Genomic DNA, 26,126 nt, shown 5'->3' on the forward strand with positions numbered 1-26,126 from the left:
ATAACCAGCTGCTTTCCCTTTATCTAATTATAGAATCTCTTCACAGTGTCTTTCATGTCCCTTGAAAGTTTCCTTTCATAATCCTTTCTAACTGCCAATATAAGTTGTGACCCTTTTGAGGGGTCTTTGTATTAGTCCCATTCTGTTGTATCTATACTGTTCTTTGCGTTTTTACAAGCCCTTTCTTTTAATTTTATACTGTCCATTATCTCCTTAGATGCCCATCACTTTTTTTTGAGAGGTTGAGATTTTCCTACCCTTGGTTAAAAATGCTTCTGAATTGCATTAAATGTTTCTTTAAACACTCTCTACTCTTCCTCAGCTGTTTTACTTTTTAGCAAAAATTCCCAGTTTACAGTGGACAGTCTGTGTCTCGTCTCACTAAAGTCTGCTTCACTTAAATCCAAAATTCTACCATCTGATTTTCGCTTATGTCCGATAAACATGACATGAAACTCAATCATGTTATGCTCACTATTTGTCAAATGCTTATGAACAGCTTGGTCATTGCTTATTACGAGATCCTGTATTACTTGTACTTTGCCAGAGGAAACCGTCCTGGATGTGCTGTAGAAATTCACAGTCTTTCTGTCAGGTGCTTCTCTGTCTCCTCCAGTCTCTGCCTCAGCTATTCAGCTGCCTAATTTCAGCATTTGTACAATCTAGCATTAGGTCTCCACTGGAGGTTTTCCCCTCATGACGTTCTCCCTCAGTTTCAAATCAGAAATATTATTGCACCCCTTCCGCTGTTTTCTCTATTTTTCCTGTGAACCTTAGTGCCTTGTCCTGACCACCTTGCAGCAATGTCTGCAAAATGGCTATGAGAGCATAGTTTCCAATTTGAATCTATGCCTGCCGCTAACATGTTGCTTACAGTCTGTGCAATTTTGGATGTACACTCTTAAAGTGTCCTTCAGCATCATTTCTTCCTCCTGTCTTACTCTGTAAATGTTTTGTAGTCCTACCTCATTCATTAAATCAGCCCTGCGTCATCTTATTATGTTATACCTTCTCATATGTGGACCTGTAGCTCCAGTTCTCAGCCTGTTGTACAAGTATAAACCTTCCTATGTGGCACAAGTAAATCTCCCCGCAATGATTTTGGTGCCTCCCAATTCAGGCATAACCCACCCTTTTTGTTTCAGATCTCACCTGCCCTGGATGAGATCACAGTCATCCAGATATATGAATCCCTTCCTTGGATGTCACTTCTTTAGCCACCTATTCAGCTGTACTATCTTCCTATTTCTCATCTCAGTAGCATGAGAAGTAATTCTCAGATTACATCCCTAAGAGGTTCTTGTTTTTAACTTTATGCCGAACCTCCTAAATTTCTTTTGCAGGAACTCATCATCCTTCCTGTCTGTATCACTAGGATCAGTATGGACCACAACCTCTGGCTGTATACTCTCCCCTTTCAGAATGTTCTGTATCCACTCAGAGACACTCTTGATCCTGGCAGCAAGGAGGCAACACATCCCGAGGTCTCATTTGTAGCCACAGAAATGCCAGTCTGTGCCCCTGACTATAGAAGACCTGGCCCCACTGTTCACCTGCACTTCAACTCTCCTTGCTGTATGACAGAGCTAATTATGATGCTACTGTTCTGGCTGCTACTGTCACCATCTTCTGATAAATTATCCCCCCACCCTCCCCCAAAAACAGGATCCAAAGTGGTACAGTTGTTTGAGAGGGGAAAGCCCCACGGGTCTCCTGCACTGGCCCTCCACACAGCTGCCCATCTGTCTGCCTCACCTTGGGGTGTGAGCATGCCCCTGAAACATTTCTCTATGACACTTTAAACTACCTGCATGCTTCTAAGAGAAGAGGATGATGAGTTACAAAGGTTTACTATGAACAGGCTTCACAAATTGTTTCCATTATTGCACGGTAAAGTAGTGAAACTGTGCTTTGTTACAAGTGACTGCATGAGATAATGTGGTGAAAAGAAAAACACAGAGCATATAATTGTAACCGAAAGCTTCCAGTTGCAAATGCCAAAGTCTCAAGTTTTATCTCTTGATCTAAAAAGCAGCAAATCAAGCACTTGACCCATTTGGAATTGATGGCAGTAGGACCTTTAATGCCTGAGTTTCATTCAAATGGGGTAGAGGTTTGCATCTTCTGTGCACCAATGTCATGTTGCTTTCTTTTTCTGACAGAGCATAATTAGTCACATACCTTCGTTACGTCACAGAATCATCGAGGTCTTCAGCACAGAAAGGCCCTTCAGCCCATGAAGTCGATGCCAGTCAAAAACAACAACCTAATTATTCGAATCCAACTTTCCAAAATTTAGCCCTTAGCCTTGTATACCTTGGCATCACGTATACATCTAAGTATTTCTGAAATGTTATGAGGGTTGCTGTCTCTTCCACCCTGAAAAGCAGTGAGTTCCAGATTCTGGACAAAAAATGCTTTCCTTATATCACCTCCAAACCTCTTGCCCTTGACCTTACCTATGTCCCCGGTCATTGATTTCTCCACAAGGGGAATTGTGTCTTTCCATCTACCCTATCTGTGTCGCTCAATTTTATTCCCCTCAGTCATGTCCCTTCTTAGTTTCCTCTGCTCCAAGGAAACAAAAACCCCAGTCCATTCAATCTCTTATCAAAAATCTCGATTGTCATTAAACGTTCCTTATGGTGATCTATTTCCCTGCAGTCCATGTTTCTCTTTTCTCCTGCAGAGATTTTTTCATAAATCTCCACAAAACTGAGTTAAATCTGAGAAGCTCGCAGACATTTTTGGTTTCAAAACCAAGTTTTTTTATGGCACTTTTACACTTTCAGCCTGATACCTTTTCTTCCCCACTTATGTTCTCCATGAAGCTTTGCACCCTCTTATTCTTACTTGTGCTGTTCAACTTCCACTTCTTGATCTCAAGTTCACGCAATTTGTGAATCTCTGACTGTGATATAGTAATATCCTGACCTCTTTCAAAATCTATTTCAAAATGCACCTTTCATATCTCCAAAACCTAATTTCCAAACTGCTCATTCTCTTTATTGTCCTCAAAATATTGTACATGACTGAAATCTGCGATAAAAACATTGAACACTCAGCAGATCATGCAGCATCTGTCAAATGCAACATGGTGAATATTTCAAGTTGCTGACCCTTTAATGTTTGCACATTTGTAGCCTGATTATCATTTTTCAAGATCACTTGTGCTGTAATTCAGCTTATGAGCTGCAGATGTGTCGCTTGAATAAAATGCCACGATTATTATGGAATTGGCAACCTCCCGAGCTAAGAGAAAGTGAAGACTGCAGATGCTGGAGATCAGTGTCAAGAGTGTGCTGCTGGAAAAGCACTGCAGGTCAGGCAGCATCTGAGAAGCAGGACAATCGACGTTTCGGGCATAAGCCCTTCATCAGCCTGTTCCAACCTCCCTAGCTAAACTTAGTGCTCTGCATTGCTGGAGCAATTTGATACTGAATTGAGGTTTCATTTCACAAATAATTTATTGTCATTACCATATTCTCTAGCTGAATTGAAAATCGCTTGACTTGGTCCACATTTTACTTTTTCTGCTATTCTGCATTCCCTACATCATCTCCATTATCAGATTGTTCCAATCTTTTTGAAGGGCCGTTGTTTGGACTTCAGAATATGCAAACACAAAATATATGTTTTAGTTCTCTTTCACAACACACTATACATATGCCACATTAGAATCAATTCTCATTTTTAATTATTTTTAATTTTATTCTTATGTCAGTTTGAATTGAGAGCTGGAATTGACTTGTGGGCTTTGGGACAGCTTGCGGTAAAAGGAAAAGAACAGACAAAACAAGGTTTAGTTTGCTTGTGAGGCTGGGATTGGAGGCTCATTGTAGGCTGATTCTTGATTACTGAGGTCTGAAGAGATACAGAAACCTTGGGATGAGCAATATGCTTAAACAGATCACAGAAGTTGGCTCTTAACAAGGTCAGATTCCTGATGAAGGGCTTTTGCCTGAAACATCGATTTTCCTGCTCCTCAGATGCTGCCTGACTTCCTGTGCTTTTACCAGCACCACACTCTCAACCCTAACCTCCAGCAGTTGCTGTCCTCACTTTTGCCTTTTAATAAAGTCAGAACTTGGGAATTGGTTCTGGCAAGTCTGGAAGAGACTTATGTTCAAGCAAATGGTAATTATTGCCTTTGGAACAGATAATAAGTTTGTCCGATTGGAACAAGGATTGAAATTTGTTTTTAACTACATTTTCTGGAGAGACAGCTTTTCGTTGTTGCTGAGACATCATGAAGGTTTGAAAGCTCTCTGCCTAATCTGCTGCATCAGCTTCCAGAAGCCCTAAGTGTAGAAAGCTGAATTAAATTTTTACCTTAGCCTGGGTGAACTGAAAAGGAGAACCTGATCAATGTTCAAGAAAAACACAGAGAGTTCAGTTAATCATTGCATGTTGAAATTGACTTAAGTAACAATCAGTTTTGTTATTTTCATTGTGTTTGTTTGTCTGAGCTGTCTTTCATATGAATGGGGTTGAAAACAATTGTTTAATGCATAGACCTTAGTTACCTTGTTATTGAAGTTAAGCTCTGGCAAAGTTACTGGGTATTTAACAAACAAACCTTTTGTTTGGGATCCAAAATGTGGCGGAGGTTGGTACACTTACAACATTTGAAAGGCACCAGGATGGGTACATGAATAGGACGGGTTTAGTGGCAAATGAGCCAAGTGCTGGCAAATGGAATGAGATTAATTTAGTTGGACCGAAGAGTCAGTTCCCATGCTGTGCAGCTCTATGATTTTATGACAAAACCAGTACCTGGAATTAATTCTTTGTGAAGTCTGGGATTGGTTATTGAGAAGTTTGGTTCAGAACCATTGGAGTAATTATTGGTGGTCTTCAACTGTTTAATTTTACTGTTTTTATGAACAAGAAGGTAGAAAAGCTGTCTGACTACATGTCAATAGCCACATATCATTGATTTTGGAATTGTATATTTAATTTTTTTATCCTATTTGTTCAGAATTTGGCTCTATACAAATCTTATTTCTCTTCAACTTTTTGGAAATTCTTTTTCCTCTCAGAATCGTGTAAAGCAATGCAGTGAAAAACTAATGATAACCTTTAACGCTTCCTTTAACGCACCAAACTCAAATAATTCAAGATCCCTTTTCAATCTATGATCACTTTTAATGTCTCCGTTATCGCTTCAGTCCATTGTGGCAGATTTATTAGAGTTATAGGGATACTTGTTCCAGAACAGGTGAAAATCTCCTCAGTGACAATTTATGTGCTTATTGCTTGTCTATGTAAACTATAGGAGTACGGTGTAAAGTCAGAAATTTCTAATGTTCACAGAAATTACAACTTTTCAAGGTTGTTCCTTCAACTCCGTTCTCCTAAAGTTGTGACGATGGATCAGATTTTAGAAGGAAGAACGATCTTGATTACACAGCTATTATTTTTTGTCAAAAATTGTTTTTAAAAAATGGAAAATATGTTTGTGTGGATAACAACTACGCTGGAGATTCCAGGGATCTGGACCTGGGCTGCAAAAGCAGTTAAGAGACACATGTCAGACAAAATGTGCAAACTGAAATATGTGCATCAAGTTAAAACAGGCAATGCTGCAAAAGACAGAAATTTGAAAGTGATCAAGTAAGATTTGAAATGATAAAATGAACTGAACTATGCCGTGTTTCCAAGCATTTTTTTTCAGTGGGCATGCTTGCGTCCCCGAAATGAAGCTAAGACTGTTACTTTTACTTGGAAGTTGAAAAAAATCATGATCGCTGCTCCTGGCCAAGATTTAAACTCAACCCCTTGGTACAAGGGCAATCTTTCAACTGATTGCTTTATTTTTGACCACTTGATTGTTTATAACAGAAGAATGTGATTATGAATTTCTGTAGAAATGGTAGGGGAGTTTACGTTTTCACGTGTGCCCCTGCAAAATTCTTTTCAGAGTTGTACGAAAGTACATTATACATAACAAGAAATTGGTTTCAACACTCATTTTTGAGTGCTTCAGTCGGGGAGATACATGTAAATGTATTAGCTAACAATGTTTTTGTCACTGGGTTGACATGAATAATCAGTGCTCTCAAAATGCTATTGCTATGTATGCTATTGTGGTTCAGTTAATTGTAACCATGACTTCGTTAAGGTAGCAGTTGGAGGACTATGATTTCAACATTCTAAGACTTCGCAATTAATAGCAGTATTTATGGACCACACACGGACCTCTGTGCTTGATCTGCACATAGAAATGTAAAGTACAATGTAACATTGTTCTGCAATCTAAGTAACATTTTGAAATGAAACTCAAATGTGATCACGTTGCTGCTGAAGGTACTTGAAACCCAAGTAGAAAAGCAAATTCCTGGTGGGTTACATATATCCCATGGGAAATTCCACATATTCACTGTGCTCTTGTTTGTACAAAAAATAAAATAGATAGAGATGTTTTCACTATTGTGCTGTGTTTTGTTTATGATTACTTGTGTGACAGTGAATATTTAATTCACATTATTACATATTTGTTCACAACCCCAATCTTTTCAGATGATGTAGATTTTTGAGGTTTCTGGGTAAATTCAAGGAAATTGCACACCCTTTTCTCAGCCATACCTTTGTATTTTTTATTGTCCATCCCTTCACGAGCAGTGTTCTGCTTCCATCTCACTGCTTTGCCACTCTGTCAGTTAAATTACTGCTATGGCCATAAAAAGGAATTTTGTTGACTCACAGCTACTCTGCTTATTTCAGTTCTTAAGTACCCTTCCCATCAATGCAATTATTTATTAACCTGTTCCCCTTACAGTCAGGAACCTAGAAAATTCACTGTTCACTTCTTCATTCATGGGTTGAAAATGTCACTGACCAGGCACAGTGACTCAGTGGTTAGCACTGCTGCCTCACCGTGCCGGGGACCTGGGTTCGATTCCTGCCACAGACAACTGTCTGTGTGGAGTTTATACATTCTACCCGTGTCTGTGTGGGTTTCCTCCCACAGTCCAAAGATGTGCAGGTCAGGTGAATTGGCCATGCTAAATTGCCCATAGTATTAGGCGCATTAGTTAGGGGAATGGGTCTGGGTAGTGACTCATCGGAGGGTTGGTGTGGACTTGTTGGGCCAAAGGCCTGTTTCCATGCTGTAGGGAATCTAATCTAATCTAAAACTCATGAGACGCGTAACCATGCCACCCTCATATGGGCTGCCTGTTCCCAAGCACCTGTTTCAGACTTTTACATCAAATCAAAATTATCCTGAGTGAGTACACTTTCTGAAAATGGAAAACTCTGATCATACTCAGCATGTCTGGCAGCATCTGTAAAAAGAGAAGCAAAATTAATGCATGATTTGTCATTAGAAGTCGGCATCAAAGAGCGTCTGGTTGCATTGATGAGGCATTGCTAGCGCTGACTCATGGCTGCTGTGATGGAAGTGAGTTTGGTCCCCAGTAGTTTCTCAGTCTAGCACAGATTCATGGAGGCAGCGATGGAGATGAGTTTAGGCACAGTACGAGACTCTGATGCAAAGGCTGCATTGGTGAGGTGGATGTGAAGCGGACTCATGGCAGCAGCAAAGTCGAGTTTGGGTGGTGCAGTACCCGGCGTCAGTGCCATCTACATTGTCAAGGTCCAGTGAGAATTTACTGTGACAAAGAGTGTCGAGTTTCATTCCAGAGGCTCAGCAAAGGGACTCGTGCCTGGCCAACAGGTCCTTGACCCATGGTGGAGCACTTTCATAAGAAGGACTGTAGAGTTGAACAGTTTTATAATTTCTTTATTTTTCTCCCTTTATATTCTATGTTTTAGTTTATTTTCCTTTGTTTTAACTTGGCGCTGAAGAGTGGTGATACTTTACAACACTTCACTGTATTTTGAAACAAAACACACACAACAGTAAATATATTAAATCAAATCAAATCATGGCATGATTTCCTGTTGAATGTATAAATGGGTTTACACTTGCTCATGTCAGGAAGAAGGAAGCGATTATCAGACTTTTAGTCCTCATTGTCTCCTGTTGTTTGTTATTCTTCCATCGTTGTATACATTGCTTTATTGTTTATGGGGAGTGTTGATGTGGCAGGTTGCCTCACCTCCTTTTATAGCAAGAATTTATGTTTAAATCTCGAGCAGCTCCATTCTCATTTTAAGGATTCTATGTGAATTAATTTGAGTTTAACTTGGGAGTTATCGTTAAGCAGAAACTGAACTGGACTAGCTAAATACATACTGTGGCTTCAAGAGCAGGTCAGAGGATGAAATCCTACAGCGATTAATTCACCTCCAGACTCCCCAAAGCCTGTCCACCATTGATAAAGCACGAGTCAGGACTGTGATGAGATACTCCCCTGAATGAGTGCAGTCCCAATAACGTTCAAGAAGCTTGACACTGTCCAAGACAAAGTAGCTGACTCAGATAGCACTGCATTCACAAACATTCAGTCCTCCCACCAATTAGGATCAGTGTGTACTGTCTACAAGATGTACTGTACAAAATCACCAAGGCTCTTCAGCATCTTCCAATCAGTGATCACTACCATCTGAAAGGACAAGGGTAGACAGCTGGTAACACTGTCACTTGGTCAAAATTCTGGAGCTCCCTCACAAACAACATTGCAGCTGATCAAGCAGCTAGCTCACCTCCATCTTCTTCAAAGTAACAGGATTGAGCATTAAATGCTGACCTAGCCAGTAATGCACACATCTCCTGAATGAATAATGAAAAAGTACTCAAATCAGACACCAGTTTGTGTTGGTCCATTTTATCAGGATTGCTTTTGAAGCCTTAGGGATGGCTGATATGGGAAGGACTGGTACTCAGGGTTGGATGTCAGTTCTTGCAATGGCAGAAAAGATAGAGTTTTATTTCTGCTCATGTTCTCAGTGTTTAAAATTATTACAGCAATGAGCCAGATTAACAAACTTTCATTCTTAGAGGCTGATCCAGTGTGGGGGACTTCAGTAGTAGATGATGATAAAATCTGAATCTGTCAGGAGATTTAATATTTGAACAGCATAACACTGTTTTCTCAAAATGTCAGAAGAGTAATATTGTGTGTCTCTTATCTTTTTATTTTTACCAACAGGGTAAAAATCTCCAAACTGGGTTTACTCAAGGCACAGTACTCTCAGGTAAGCTTTCACAGATCACCTCTTCCTTTATGTGCTGCTTTCCACCCCCATCACAGCCACTCAACTCTACAAAGCCACCCTCAACTGAGAGTAGGGGCTTTACACAAACACTCCTCCAGTGCTATGACACAAGTATTGCTCATTGACTTAGTCAGAAGAGGAGGTGTGCTTATTTATTCTCATAGAATAAGGAGACTGTCTCAGGCTTTACACAGTGATCTTAAAGGGATATTCTCCTCCTGATTTTCTTTCTATGAAAAGTACCAATAGGGCAAGTTTTCTTAAAGTCTTTCTGAATGTCTCCTTTCACAGATGAATAAAACTAAAAACAAATTCAGTGACTCATGCAAAGTACAATTGCATTTGGAAATGTGATATTAAGTACACTGCAATTGTCTTTCAATGCACTGAAACGTCAACAGTAATTTATTTGTTTCTGTTCCTGAAACACATTCTTGGAATGCTGACATGAATGCTCCAGCTGGCTATTCACCATAGGTCTGATGCCATTTCTTTATGTGTGTACCTTCTTTTGAATTTCTCATCAGTCTCAAATACATTCATAAACAGCTTCAGGGGTGTATTCAAGCGTTCAGTTGCACTGTGCCGAACTTCATTCATAAACTCGTAAAGGCCTAGTCAAATTCATCAAATGGTTTACGGTCACTGCAGACAAATATGTTTCTTCCTGCTCCCAAAAATGATGAGTACAAATTTGTAACTCGATGTCACAATTAGCGGATTTTTAGATTAGATTAGATTACTTACAATGTGGAAACAGGCCCTTCGGCCCAACAAGTCCACACCGACCCGCCGAAGTGCAACCCACCCATACCCCTACATTTACCCCTTACCTAACACTACGGTCAATTTAGCATGGCCAATTCACCTAACCCGCACATCTTTGGACTGTGGGAGGAAACTGGAGCACCCGGAGGAAACCCACGCAGACACGGAGAGAATGTGCAAACTCCACACAGTCAGTCGCCTGAGTCGGGAATTGAACCTGGGTCTCAGGCGCTGTGTGCCACCGTGCCGCCCACCAAACAAATTAGTATTTGGCTAATTAGTTTGTCTTCAGTTTATTGAATGTGAATTACATACTCAGCCAATTTCTTTTCACATTGTACTACACTCATATTAGATATGCACAGAAGCTTTTTTGTCAGTCAAGTGGCAATTTGGTGGCAGGAAGAATGAGAACACTGCATTGGTCTTAACTTCTGTTAATAAAACTGAAAACAAGCTTGGTACATAGATGAACACCAACTACATAGAAACAGTTTTTTTGTGTCATGTTTCATTAAAGTAAAATTTGAAGGTAACAAAGGGAAAACTCATGTTGTGCAATAACAGAAGCAGTTTGGAGACAATTCCTTTGGTTATAATTTTTAAAAAATTAACTAATTTCTTTTGAAACAAAATAGCAGGCAGAGAAATTTGTGGAAATGCCAAGCCATTATTTACAATCTCACAGCAAAATTTAAATGTTGTAATTGGTGTACAGTTACCTATTTTCCTCCCCCTCTGCTCTCAAGCCCCCGTCATCTCACACCAAACACACTCCACAACAAAAAAATCAGATGTAGGCACCCAGTCTCTCAGCATTTAGTTCAAACTGTTTGTTGGGAGGTGTGTAAGGAAAAATATTATAATCTGCTTCTCCCACCCTACAAACTATTCTCACATGTCTCTGAGTCGATTAGTGGCCTCCAAGTATCAGACCTTGATGTTGAAGGACTGCATCTTTGAGTGTTCGTGAACGTCTATCCACCTCTGACAAATAAACCTGTACTTATGTCCATTTGTTGTATACCCAACTTCCTGTTGTCATACTTGTTATGTCAATTTTGTCCCTTTTAAAAATTTCTGTGTCCACATTTTAAATGAGGTTTCACCACGTTAACTCAGCAGCCTGTCAATTGTAGCCTCTGGGTTCCCACAACTCACTGGATGGAATCTCATAAGTGCCTGAACAATGTGGGTTCTGGCAAGATTTCTGGCAGAATGGCCTGATGAGCTTGGTGAAATCTTTGTTGACATCGGGAGCAACTTGCCACCCCTTCTATGCATCTGCTGGACACCTGAGGCGAGTTTCTCAGTCGGCAGCAACAAGTTATCTATTAAGTAGGATTATTGCTTGTTACCAACTTTATTGACAGCACATCTCACCGCATTAAGAAGCAGTTTCCTATCTTTCCAGTCATCCCAAATTATCTAAATGCCAAGAATCTTTGACCTGATGCTCAGGGCAGGTACCTGGTGATTTAGCTTACAGCTTGCTTCAAAGGACATTCATGTTGGACACAGAGATTAATGTCACATGCACCCCATGTCCATGAACATTGGCATGTGTACCAACCTCTAGGAAGTCTCATGGCACATCTCTGATCCATCAACAGGACAGTTCTGCACTATAGTGCTGTATCTTATGCTGCACCAGCAAATATTATTGCAGTTCTTAAACATTGCATGAAGGGACCAAGAAACATCTCTGGATTCATGGTACTGGAAGAGCACAGCAGTTCAGGCAGCATCCGAGGAGCAGGAAAATCGACGTTTCGGACATAAGCCTGTCGATTTTACTGCTCCTTGGATGCTGCTTGAACTGCTGTGCTCTTCCAGCACCATGAATCCAGAATCTGGTTTCCAGCATCTGCAGCCATTGTTTTTACCTAAAGAACATCTCTGGTCTGTTTGCTCACTGTCAGAGTGCTCAGTTTGAGCCTACTGATGTTGCCTGCTTGTATCGCATTGCCTTTCCTTTTTATGCATTGTCCTCCTCATTCAGAGATTCGGGGGTCAGAGTACTCCTGCCTTGCCTTGTTATTCTGTGCAGACTTAAAGCTGAGAAGACTGTCATGGTTGTCAGCAATCCTTAGTCAAATCAAATCAAGATACATTGCCTTCAGTCATGGGATGCTGACACACTAAATCAAGGACAGTCTCCAAAACCAGTCCAGGGATTTGACCATGGTCAATCAATGCAGTCACAGTCAGGATCCTTTCCTTGGAAGTGGTGAGGAATCAAATGACAGGCAGAATGCCACCCGTCTTGATTGTTTCTGCCCTATTGTGGCCTGTTTTCTACCGAACTGAGAGAGAGGCAGATGTTATGGGAGATAAAAGTGGGTGGCACAGCCGTTACTTTCTATCTAAGTGGGGAGGCATCCAGAACGAGTGAGTAGGAACTGAAGGAGGCCTGATGCTGTCAGGGTTGGAGTGGGTGACAGCGAGTCAGAGAAGATACTGTTGGAATCAATGTGAATGGGAGAGCCTGAGCCTTAATGGGGGGTGAGTACAATGAATAGCAGATGTAGAATGAGTGTGAGATATTGGAGAGAAGGTGGCAACACTTCCACTGCCAGAGTGAAGAAGGTCACAGACTTTTCCCCCGGATGGCTGAGGCTGCACTGAACCTTTGTGGCACCCTCAGACAAGGCTGGCATGTTGTGGTGTTGTGGCCTCTTCTGCTCATCTTGGGGAAGAGGCCTGTGCACCACCCCTTGGAGCAGGGCTTCCAGGTCCCTGTCCACAAAACATGGTGCCAGTTTTCACTAGCCTCCATTGTGTAGGGTAGCTCGAGACTGATTGTCTAGGTGCACAGGGACCTTTATAAGGATGACAGCAGTGCCAAGGATTGTGGGCAACTGCAGGATATCCACTGAGTGTTAACAAGCTGGAAATTTAACTAAAACATAAAACTGCAGGTGCTGCAAGTCTGAAATGTAAACAGAAATTGCTGGAGAAACTTAGCAGGTCTGGCACTATCTGTGGAGAGAAAACAAAATCAGTGTTTTGAGTCCAGTGACCCTTAGAACTCAGCCAGGAAATCAATCCTGGTTCAATGAGCATTGTAAAAGACTATTCCAACAACAGTCTTTTGCCTCTGAAAATGAGTGCTAGCTTCGTGAAGCTACAACACAGGATTGCATTGATGCTAAACACAGCAGGAACATGCTTTCGACAGAATGAAATTGTTCCACAATCAATTGTTCATATCACACATCCAATTTAGAATGGTGGTAGAAATTCAAAAATGTGTAAAGAAGGCAGTTCCATGACCATCTCCCATTCTCAAAATAGAACATAAGTGTGCAAAGGACAAGTTGAAATGTTCCCAGTTTTTTCAGTCAAAAGTACCATGTGAATGATCCATCTCAGCACCTTTCTGAAGTCCTTATTATCACAGATGGCTGTTATAATACAATGTGATTCACTCCACGTGGTATCAACAAACAGCTGGGTATGCTGAATGCTAAAAAGGCAATGGAGTTTACCGAAGAAGTTCTGGAGAACTAATCGCACTTCTAGTCAAGTTAACCAGTCCAGCTATAAACTGGCATAAACCCTCCATTGTGGAAAATTGCTCAGGTGTGACAAGTCCACAGAGAACAAGTGTAATCCAATTTAACCAATTACTTTTATTTAAATCACTTGTGCGATGTGGATCTTGCCTGGTGCCAGCATTTATTGTGTGTCTATTGTTACCCTTTAAGGATAGTGGTGAGCTACCTTCTGCAGTCCATGTGCTGCAAACAGACCTACAATGCCTGAAGGGAAGGGATTCCACGATTTTGATCTGGCGACAGTGAAGGCACAGCGAAACATTTCCAAGACAGGATGGTGAGTGGTTTGGAGGGAACTTACAGGTGGTGGTGCTCCCATGTATCTGCTGTCCTTGTCCTTCTAGATGGAAATAGTTGTGGGTTTGGAAGATGCTGTCAAAATATCTTTGGTGATTTTTCTGCATTGCGCCTTGTAGATAGTGTACAGTGCTGCCATTGAGTGTTGATGTTGGGGAGACCGGATACTTAAGTTTGCAGTGCCATTTATAAGAGGGCTGCTTTGTCATTGATAGTCTCAGCTTCTTCAGAGTTGTTGGATCTTCACCCATCCAGCCAAGTGGAGAGTATTCTATCATAGTCCTGACTTATGTTTTGTAGATGATGGACAGACTTTGGAGAGTCAGGAACTGAGTTGCTCACCGTAGTCTTCCTAGCCTTTAACCTGCTTTTGTAGCTGTTGTATTTACATAGTGAGTCTAGTTGAATTTCTCATGAAGATAACCCCCAGGAATTTGATAAGGGGTGTATTCAGTGATCGCAACATTATTGAATGTTGAGGCGAGTGGTTAGATTGTCTCTGATTGGAGATGACCATTGCCTGGCACTGTAAAGTGTGAATGTTCCTTGCCACTTGTCAACCCAAGCCTGGATATTGTATAAATCTTGTTTCATTTGAACATGGACTACTTCAGTATCTGAGGAGCCATGAATGGGGCTGAACATTGTCCAATCATTGGCGAACATCCCCATTTCTGACTTTCTAATGGAGGTAAGGTCACTGATGAAGCAGCTGAAGATATTTAGGCTGATGAAAACACCCTGACAGCAGAGATGTCCTGATGTTGAGATGACTGACCTCCAACAATCACAATCACCTTCACATGTGCCGGGGTATGACTCCAACCAGTGGAGAGTTTGTCCCTTGATTCTCATTGATTCCAGTTTTGCAAGGACTCCTTGCTGCTGTACTCCATTGAATGCAGCCTTTATATCAGGGGCTGTCGCTCTTACCTCACTTCAGGAATTCACCTTTTTTGTCCATGTTTAACTAAGGTTGTAATGTGGACAGGAACTGAGTGGCCCTGGTGTAACGAAAACTGAGCATCAGTGGGCAGGTTGTTGTGAAGCAAGTGCTACTTGAGAGCACTGTTGATGATACTTCATCAATTAACTGATGAACAAGCATAAGCGGAAGGCCAAATAGGATTTGTCCTACATTTTATGTACAGGACATAGCTGGACAATGTTCTAATTCATCAGGTAGTTGGCTCAGTGATGGTTAAGTTCCAGAGCACCAGTCTTCAGTATTATTGCCAGAATGTTGTCAGGGCCCATAGCTTTTCAGCATCCAGTGCTTTCAACCATTTCTGAATAAAATTGTCTGAATGAAATTGTCTGAAGACTGGCATCTGTGATCCAGGGGACAATTGGAGGAAATTTCACTGGAGAAGATACTGTGAATGCTTTGGCCTTATACTTTTCAGTGTTCTGTTGGTGTCTTTTATCAGTAAGAATGGGGATATTTATGCAGCTTTCTGCTCCAGTGAGTTGTTTAATTGTCCTCCACCATTGACGACTAGATGTAGCAGGGCTGCAGAGCTAAGATCTGATCTATTGTTTGTGGGATTGCTTAACGAGATCACTTGTTATACAGTTTGGCATGCAATTAGTCCTGTTCAGTCGTTTCACCAAATTTCAACATTTTTTGTGATGCCCAGTGCTGCTCCTGGCATGCAATCCTGGACTCTCCATTGAACCAGGATTGATCTCCTGGCTTGATGACAATTGTTGAGTGAGGGATATTCCAGGCCATGAGGTTGCACATTGTGCTGGAGTCAAGTTCTGCTGTTTTTGATAGCCCACAGCACCTCATGGATGCCAAGTCTTGATTTGCTCGATCTGTTCAAAGTCTGTTCCTTTTAGCATAGTGATGGTGCCACACAACACAATACAGAGTGTTTTCAAAGTGAAAGTGGGACTTTGCCTCCATGGGGGCTGTGTAGTGGTCACTTTTAACAGTATTGTCCTGGGTGGATGCATTTGTAGCTGACAGGTGGGTTAGCTACACATTGGTAAGGATGAGGTCAAGTATGTTTTTCCCTCTTGCTGATTCCCACACCGCCTGTGGCAGACCCAATCTAATAGCTGGGTTTTTCAGGATCTGATCAGCTCAATTAGTGGTGCTGCTGCTGAACTACTGTTGGTGATGGACACTGAAATTCACCACTCGGTGTATATTTTGTGCCTTTCCACCCTCAGTGCTGCTTCCAAGCATTGTTTAATATTTATCAGCCAAGGGGGAAAGGTACTGAGTAACCAGCAGAAGGTTTCCTTACTTGTGGTTAACCTGGAGCCATGAGACTTCATGAGTCCAGAGTCGATGTTGAGAACTCCCATGGCAACTTCTTCCTGCCTGTATTCCACTGTGTCACCAGTGTGTCTTGTTGGTGGGACAGATGTATCCAGGGACGTGATGGTATTGGCTGGAATGTTGTCATTCGAATGAAATCATACTTTACAGACAATGCCAGAATATTGTTTGACTAGTCTGTGAGACAATTCTCCTAGTTTTGGCACTAGAATCCAGGTGTTAGGAAGATTTTGCAGGGTCAACAAGGTTGTTTTTCTGTTTCTTTTCTGGTGCCGAGGTCGATGCCAGGTGATCCATCCAGTTTAATTTCTTTTTTGAGGCTTGGTAGAGATAGATACAATTAAGTTACTTGCTACGCCATTCCAGAGGGCAGTTGAAAGTCACCCACATTGTTAAGGGTCTGAACTGACATGTCGGCCAGACCAGGTAAAGATGGCCGATTTCCTTCCCTGAAAGACATTGGTGAACCAACTACCCAATCATGTTCCAGCCTATTATCTGGTATGATCATTGTGTGTATTGTGGTGATCAACTCTGTGTTAAGCATGACTGTTTCAGCTGAGGTGCCCCACTTTGGCATTGACCGGCTCTCCTGCAGAGAAACACAGTCGGCCAAGAAGTTGCAAATTCTCTGGCTTCTATCTTGCTCATGTCTTTCAATCTGTACCAAACAGTCAACTTCCAGAAGTCATGACCAACCGCAACCATCCCCAAGTTATCAGTGTCATGATCTACATTTTCGTATCTTTATAACGTTGGTGGATAGTGCACTTTGTGATCATTAGCTAAGAATGGGAGTGTTTAGCAACAGTGCTGTTCAAACAGAACTTAGAAATGCTTATTTCAACTTTCTGTGACCAGTTAACAGATTTGATCCAACACTAGACATATGATTTGCATTCCAAGCTTAAGGTGAGAGTTACAGCTGTTGCTATTATTGTTTAGCTTCTGAATGTGCTGAGGATCCCAAATAACATTGATGTTAAGTGTTACTGAAAAGACATATATTTCATGTTGGATTCAACATTCCTAAGAATATCAAAGTAAGCATAGAAACAGAAATTAAGAGCAAGAGCAGTCCATTCAGCCCACTGAGCCTGCTCTGCCATTCAGTATGGCTACTCCTCTGTCAGAACATCACATTTCTGTTTTCTCTCCATACCCCTTGATGACTTTCATCTCTAAAAAAAATTCTTAAATCTTTTTCTTGAATGACCTTAGTGACCCAACCTCTACAGCCTCTCATATTCGCAAATTCCACAGTTTGACCACCCTTTGAGCAAAGAAATATTTCCGCATCTCGGTGCTAAGTAAGTGTTGCTGAACAAAGAGACCTTGGAGTGCCGGTTCATAACTCCTTGAAAGTGGAGTTGTAGGTAGATAGGATAGTGAAGAAGACGTTTGGTATGCTTTCTTTTATTGGTCAGAGTTGGGAGGTAATGTTGCAGCTGTACTGGACATTGGTTAGGCCATTGTCAGAATATTGTGTGCAGTTCTGGTCTCCTCCCTATCAGAAAGATGTTGTGAAATTTGAAAGGGTTCAGAAAAGATTTACAAGGATGTTGCTAGGGTTGGAGGATTTGAGCTACAGGGAGAGGCTGAACAGGCTGGGGCTTTTGTCCCTGGACCGTCAGAGGTTGAGGGCTGACTTTATAAAGGTTTATGAAATCATGGGGGCATGGATAGGATAAATAGACAAAGTCTTTTCCATGGGACAGGGAGTCCAGAACTAGAGGGCATAGGTTTAGGGTGAGAGGGGAAAGATATAAAAGAGACCAAAGGGGCGACTTTTTCACACAGAGGGTGGTACATGTATGGAATGAACTGCTAGAGGAAGTGGTGGAGGCTGGTACAATTGCAACATTTAAAAGGCATTTGGATGGGTATATGAATAGGAAGGGTTTGGAGGGATATGGGCCGGTTGCTGGCAGGTGGGACTAGATTGGATTGGGATATCTGGCCAGCATGGACGGGTTGGACCGAAGGGTCTGTTTCCATGCTGTACATCTCTATGACTCTGTAAGTGATTCATATCCTGAGACTGTGTCTCCTGGTTCTGGACTCCCCTACCAGGAGAAGCACCATCCCTATGAACAGCATTGTTAGGATTTTATATGTTTCAATCAGATATATAATGGAGAGCAATATTTTATAATGTATAAGAAAGAATGCTGATTGATTGAAAATAGAGTCTGATTTTTAGCCATGTTTGCCACGCAGAATGTACAAGTCAGATGATGAGTGACCGTTAACTGCCAAGCTTTGTTTAAATTCAAACCAAAAAGGTTGACTATGGTTCATCAAGACATTGCACTGAGGAATGAACCTGAGAATTGCTGTCCCTAATTTTATAGAAGCAGATGTAATAAATGTACAGAATCTTTCTGCCTACAAAAATGTAGCTTCAGGCGCAGGCAAGGGCACTATACTGCAAGACCATATCTGAATTGATAGTCATTGTAACTCTTAGGCTATTCATTATTGAGTAAATGTGATCAGATTGGTGTGTAAAATCCACCTTGCAACATACCATTTTTACAGGGTAAATTTTATCATAAAGGCAGATGAACGTGGCTCATTTCTGGGAGGTTCTCTTTAAAGTAATCTTGAGGACCTTGTGAAACAGCGACAACTTCAACATTGCTCTGAAAGAAGGTGACTGTCAACCCCTGTGGTGTGTTTGTGGAAATTTATTTATCGTGATGTTGATTGGGTAACCATCAAAGGCCATGAATTTGTTTTCAATTCAGAATAATTGTTGATTTTCCTAACCTGCCTTCTCCATCCAGATAACTTGTCTTGTCCTAAACTTCTGTTCTGTTGTTAAAGAAACTCTGCAGACTTGTGTGACAGTGTTTTATTGACCAATCACCATGTCAATGAAAAGAAACAAAATGATATATCAAGTTAGATTTCTTTCTCAGGTCTAACTTGTCTAGTTGTACCATCAAATGGGATCTAAATGACTGGGGAATGAAGAATTGTGCTCAGTCAGCAGCCAGGAACGTGCTTCCAATTACCTAAACTGCCTTCCATCCCCTCTAAAACCTGATTCTTGACTGGCTAGCCCTGCTCCTCCTCCCTAAGGTTTGCAAACTGAGAAGAAATACATTCCTGAAGGTTTCATCACGTAACTTGCTCCCAAGCTCCAGCCAATATCGGCCACAGCATCCAGCCTTGTGTTACACTGCCTTCCAACATCAATGAGAAAACAAGGAGACTTACTTTACATGGACAATGCTTTACTGTCATCCAAACAGTCTTTTTCTCCACTCTTTTCAATATCTATAAATATGGTAGACAGAAAATAGCAAAAAACAAAATCTCATTTGCAGTGCCTGTGAATTTTATCCAAGATTTCACACAGCAGAATCCTAGAGATTGATCTTCACTTCCTGCAAGGTTGTTCATTGCTGTCCTTTTCCAAATCTCATGTCCACAAAAATGACCCAGAGGTGGAATGGAGCCAGTGAATTGGCACAAACTGATAAGGATATTTTTTGCTCCCATCCTTCTTTGATTTTGGTCCCAGCTAGTCTGGAAATCTGGCAATCAGTGAGCTATGTACACCTCTCAGTGTGATATAATAAGGGCTGAAATGGCAAATAATGCAGTTACTTTGGTATGAACAGGAAGAAAACTTACCAAGAATCACTCTCCCAAACCCGCCAATCACAATTAGCCAAAAAAATCAGAAAACTAAGCCCAATATTTTCCAACACAATTGGAGATCGGGCATTCAAAATTAAAGTTTCTTGGATAAAAGGACCTTGTTTACATACTTGAACATCCAACATCTTATCCCAGTCTCTAATATTCGCCCACTAATGCTTCACGATCCACAAATTGCCATCCTCTACCAATCTCCGATATTAAATCCTGATCAAGTTGGCTGACCCTACCATCCACTGCAAACTCTAATTCTGTTAAGTCTTGAATGTTAACAAAACTGGAAGTTGTGACTCATCAGCAAGATTGACATCTTCTCTGGAGCTTCACTTACTCTGGAAAGGTTTTTATTAATCTTGAAGTTCCATGTTTATAAAAATATGCTGAATGACACTTGTGACTGGATGAAATTCAGTCAATGAGAGCAAAATGTTATCATCTTTTTGTACTTCATTGAAGGAGTGGAAGGGATGGGATATCTTAGTTCCTTTTTTATGAAATGATTCTTAGTTTTATGAGTGAATTTGATGTCATGTTCATAGAATGTGTAGAATAATGTGACATACTCGTCAGAAAAATCCTGAGTCTTTGTCGCGCTCTTGGAGGTATTTTGTCCCATGCCTTCATGATGCTTTTGGTTACACTAATATACCCTGTCTTCACCCTTTATAACCCTTGATATCAATATCACAGTGTTCAGATTGTAATTGCATTAAGGAACTGCTGTTGGTGACATTTGCAGTCACCAAGAATGACACAGCTTGCAAACCCACTGAAACATATGGAGCAGTGTTTATTTTTAAAAGTGACATTCACAAAAGCCGGTTGCATTTTTAACCATGATAAGAAATTGCTGCTCTTCATAAACTAGCTGGGGGGAGTGAAAAACTATTTGATTAAAATATAGCTTGGCTTTGTTTCACACAGACTCCATTTGAGATCAGCTTATTCAACATGGACCAGTGCTTGCACCTGGGACCGACCTTGTGGGATCAGTATCAAACTCAATGCTACAGTTACTTAATATAGACAGGCATGAAGCTGAAAGAATACAGCAAGCTAGGCAGCATCAGGAGGTGAAGAAGTCAGTGTTTCAGGTGTAACCCTTCTTCAGGACTGGGGTTGGGTGTAGGGGAAGCTCGAGATAAAGGGGGTGATGGGGGCATTTTCTTTCAATGTTCTCTGTAGATTAAGACAAATTATGTTGCATTAGTTGGGTAAAGCTGACACAAATATGATATCAGTAAGATATTGCTTCCTTCCTTTGGCTCTATGTTAAAAGGATAAAGGAAGTTTTCATTCTTGATTTTCATCACTATTTGTGCAGAAAAATGTAAAATGCTTGATAATATGAGATAGCGACCTTGTCTAAAACGTTGATTCGGTCTTTCAACTGAATTATTTAACATTTGATCTGAACACAAGAAAAGAAATGGCTCTCTGTACCAAACACACTGCCAGAAAAATGTGCCATTGTGCTGCAATAAATTCAACGAAATGCCGCAGCATTCTTGAATTTCATTGAACTGTGCTATCTGATTTATTTGAATCAGAATTATAAGAGTGGATTGTCAGAGTTTCAACCCATTGTTCCCTTGCAAATGTGAGCTTACTTGGAGCTAACTAATTTTATTTCTGAGGTGTTTTCCCATCCTTTTTAGTGCTTTTCTTCTTTTAAATATTGCTCTGATTCACTTTCAGTTTCTGTCATTAGCTCGACATGAATGTCCACTTGCAGGAATGCATTCCATATTCAAATAACCCTTGCATGATTACATACCCTTTTACGTTTCTGCCATAACTTCTGAAACAATGTTCTTCATTTCCTCCTGAAGTCCATTTTATAGAAAAGCAGCCTACTAAAGCCTCCTGAAGAAGGGCTTATGCCTGAAACGTCGATTTCCAGCTCCTTGGATGCTGCCTGACCTGCTGCGCTTTTCCAACAACACATTTTTCAGCTCGGATCTCCAGCATCTGCAGTCCTCACTTTCTCCTACCAATGGTATAGTAAATCAACAGCTTTCATTTGCATACCTCTGTTAACACAATAAAAGTCACCCACCGCTGCTATCCTTGTTCATTTGCTGTGTATCCTTGTCCCTCAACACACTGATGTCAAAATCATTTTTGTTGTTTTCCAGTTCGTGAAAATACTTTCCCCTTTCTACCCAATACAACACTCTTCTAGCTCTTCATCCCTGTTTACATTCTCTTCTCTTTCAGCTCTGGGACTGTCTTCTTTTCTCCCAGGCTCCCACTTTTAGCAAAAGCATAAGCCCCAAACTCCCTGATAGTCTCGACTGTCAAAACCTCTACATCATTCTTTGTGGCCTTCAGATGCTGACTTTAAAATATCTGTTTATCTGTGCCTTCAATTTGCTCAGCCAGGGTAGTGGGAGAGGAAAAATGAACACTGAATCCTATGTCTTTTGGCTCTAAACTCAGTGCTCCTTGTTTAAAAAAAAGTCACCATTCCATTTGAGTTGCTTGCAGCATTTTACACCCATAATCCTGTTTTTGAAAATCTGTGTATAGGTTTTGCTCATCCTCTTCTGCCACTGCTTGAAAATGTTACTATTTGGGGTATATTTTCACTCATTTTGTTTTCCTGTAAAAATCTACGTTAGTTTTACTCAAAAGGCTCCATTGCCTTTTCCAAATACCTACTATTTTGGCAACCTGTCAGCACCCCTTAACAATCACCTAACCATGGATCATAACCCTCGATCACCTCGAGACATAGAACTTGTAATTGCAGCATGTGTTCTTTTTAAATAGAAGACACAGCCAACTGATGGCTACAGATGTAAATTCAGTGGCTGTCTGCAAAAATAAAACCTGGAGTGTCACATCTGAAAGTGTCAAGGAAACTTCAAAGGGAGAAATGGATTTCAAGCTGAACTGTAATATCCTTTGAATACCTCAGACTGTGAACATGATAGGATAAAAGGCCAAAGGCAGGTGGTGCTTTCCCCTTTCAAGAATGTACAACGATGGAATGTTAAAGCCAGTTTTCAACTCTGGTCTATTTGTACTTGTGAGCTAAGGTGCTCATGTGTACTAACCTGCGTTTGAGTGCTAGTGTACTATGAAACTCGCTGTCGAAAAATCATCCATTAATTACCCCAGCATTGCTGACAAATGATTCACTCTCTTTGAGGCAAGAAACCAGTCAACAAGCCAGTTCGAAAGGAAACTATATAGACAGGCCAACAAGGGGCGAGGCCACATTAGATTTGGTACTGGGTAATGAACCCGGCCAGGTGTTAGATTTGGAGGGAGGTAAGCACTTTGGTGAAATTGACCACAATTCAGTTATGTTTACTTCAGCGATGGAAAGAGACAGATATACACCAAAGGACAAGAGCTACAGCTGGGTGAAAGGCAATTACGACGCGCTTAGTCAAGACCTAAGATGCACAGAATGGGGAAGGAAGCTGTAGGAGAAGAAATCTGGAGTTTATTCAAGGAACAGCTACTGCGTGTCCTTGATAAGTATGTACGGGTCAGGCGGGGAGGATATTGACGGGCGCAGGAGCCATGGTTTACTCAGGAAGTTGAATCTTTGTCGAGAGGAAGAAGAAGGCTTATGTTAGGATGAGATGTGATGGTTCAGTTTGGGTGATTGAGAGTTACAAGGTAGCCAGGAAAGACCTAAAGAGAGAGCTAAGATGAGCGATTAAAAAGACATGAGAAGCGTTTTGGCAGATAGGATCAGGAAAAGCCCTAAAGCTTTCTACAGGTATAGAAGGGATAAAAGAATGACTTAGAGTAAGAGTAAGGTCAATCAAGGACAGTAGTGGAAAGTTGTGCGTGGAGTCAGAGGTGATGGGGAAGCACTAAATGAATATTTTTTGTCAGCATTCACACTGGAAAAAGACAACATTGTCAAGGAGAATACTGAGAAACAGGTGACTAGACTAGATGGGATTGAGGTTCACAAAGAGGAGGTGTTAGAAATTCTGCCAAGTGTGAAAACAGATAAATCCCCTGGGCCAGATTTGATTTATCCTAAGATTCTCTGGGAAGCCAGGGAGAACATTGCCGAGCTTTTGGCTTTGATCTTTATGCCGTCATTGTCTCCAGGAATAATAGCAGAAGACTGGAGGATAGCAAATGTTGTCCCCATGTTCAAAAAGGGGAGTAGAGCCAATCCTGATAAGTACCAACCTTATGTTGGTTGTGGGTAAAGTTTTGGAAAAGGTTATAAGAGATAGGATTTGTAATCATTTTGAAAGGAATAAGTTGATTAGGATTAGTCAACGCGGTTTCATGAAGGGTAGGTCGTGCCTCACAAACCTTATTCAGTTCTTTAAGAAGGTGACCAAACAAGTGGATGAGGGTAAAGCCATTGATGTGGTGTATATGGATTTCATTAAGACATTTGAGAAGGTTCCCCACGGTCGGCTATGCCCAAAATACGGTGACATGGAATTGAGGGCAATTCAGCGGTTTGGATCAGAAATTGGCGAGTTGAAAGAAGACAGAGGATGGTGGTTGGTGGGAAATGTTCATCCTGGAGTTCAGTTACTAGTGATGTACAGCAAGGATTTGTTTTGGGTCCACTGCTGTTTGTCTTTTTTTTAAATTACCGAGATGAGGGTGCAGAAGGATGGGTTAGTAAATTTGTGGACAACATTAAAGTTAGTGGAGTTGTGCATAGTGCCAAAGGATGTTACAGGTTTTGAGGTACGTAGATAAGCTGCAGAGCTGGGCTGAGAGATGGCAAAGGAGTTTAATGTGGAAAAGTCTGAAGTCGTGCACTTTGGAACGAGTAACAGGAATGCAGAGTACTGGGCTAATGGTAATATTCTTGGTAGTGTAGATGAGCAGAGAGATCTTGGAGTCATATGTACATGGATCCTTCAAAGTTGCCTCCCAGGTTGAGAGGGCTGTTCAGAAGGCATAGGGTGTATTAGCGTTTATTGGTAGAGGGATCGAGTTTCGGAACCAAGAAGTCATCCTGCAGCTGTACAAAAATGTGGTGCGGCCTCTCTTGGAGTATTGTGTACAGTTCTGGTCATCACATTATAGGAAGGACAGGGAAGCTTTGGAAAAGGTTCAGAGGAGATTTACGAGGATGTTGCCTGGTATGGAGGGAAAGTCTTAGGAGGAAAAGTTGAGGGACTTGAGGCTGTTTTCATTAGAGAGAAGAAGGTTGAGGGGCAACTTAATTGAGACATTTAAAATAATCAGAGGTTTAGATCAGGTGGACAGTGAGAGCCTTTTACCTAGGATGGTGATGGATAGCACGAGGGGGCATAGCTTCAAATTGAGGGGTGATAGATATAGGACATGTCAGAGGTCACTTCTTTACTCAAAGTAGTAGGGGCATGGAACACATTGCCTGCAACAGTTGTAGATTTGCCAACTTTATGGGCATTTAAATGGTCATTGGAAAGGCACATGGGTGAGAATGGAATAGTGTAGATTAGATGGGCTTCAGGTTGGTTTTACAGGGTGGTGCAGCATCGAGCGCTGAAAGTTCTGTACTGCACTGTTATGTTCTATGAAGCAGTCCAAAATAAGGACAAAAAAACAAAAGGTTTTCTGATTAAATGTTGTTCTGAAGAAGGGTCAATGAACCCAAAATGTTAACTCTGATTTCTCTCTGCAGATACGGTCAGACCTGTTAGATTTTCCAACAACTTCAATTTTTGTGTTAGGACCAAGTAAGGAAGGATTCTGGGTAATCCAAGGTGGAGGACGGGAAAAATTTCTGGCTGTAATAGCTGTTCCTTTTTTGAGGTATTTTAGGTGCTAGAGGTGATTTCCTCGAATTCCAGGAGCAGCAATTACTGTTTTATATGCTGTTGCACTGTTTTGGAACTTTGGAAAAAGAAGTCAAAACAATAGCAGTTTTTAAAGGGAGAGGGACAGACAAAGGAAGCACATGGTGAGGTCAGTGCAAGAGAGAGAAAGAAACTGACACTGCCTTTGCTGTCTGAATTCATGTATCACTGGACATCGGAGTGCATCTGGCAAAATTAACAAACAGTGAAATTCACAGCGGATCTTGGAGGAACTGTTGGGCAAAGTCCACAGTACAGAATCAGATAAGTTAATCGTTGTTTTAAGTGTGGCCTACAGAAAGTCTGCAGAAGTGAGTAGAGTGGGTTCTTTCTTGATTATATGTTTTTGGAGATATGTCTCTTGATTAAACTTAAAATATAAGCCATGACTATTAATTTAACCTGGGGCAGTGTTTGTAGAGGAATAAGACAGTGTTATTTTCTGGGTCTGTAGATTGTGAAGGAGCAAAAATGGTCTTTAGTAGAATGATATGTATTTCTTGTCAGATATGGGAGTTTCAAGAGAGTTGAAGGGTTGCTGCGGATTATATCTGCCATAAATGCTGTTGGTTACAAATCTTATCAGATCGAGTGGATCGGTTGGAGAGACAGTTAGAAGCG

General features: G+C 41.1%; 1 protein-coding gene across 1 annotated transcript in view; it reads left to right on the forward strand.

Moving 5' to 3' along the window:
* The window catches only part of LOC132836913 (phosphatidylethanolamine-binding protein 4), a 353,288-nt gene that overhangs the window by 293,607 nt on the left and 33,555 nt on the right, over nt 1–26,126 (forward strand). Inside the window, exon 4 of the mRNA XM_060856479.1 lies at nt 9,060–9,105. Coding sequence (XP_060712462.1) covers nt 9,060–9,105 — 46 coding nt within the window. The remainder of the gene's footprint in view (nt 1–9,059; nt 9,106–26,126) is intronic.

The sequence above is a fragment of the Hemiscyllium ocellatum genome, chromosome 48, assembly GCF_020745735.1.
Source record: "Hemiscyllium ocellatum isolate sHemOce1 chromosome 48, sHemOce1.pat.X.cur, whole genome shotgun sequence".
Taxonomy (NCBI): Eukaryota; Metazoa; Chordata; class Chondrichthyes; order Orectolobiformes; family Hemiscylliidae; genus Hemiscyllium; species Hemiscyllium ocellatum.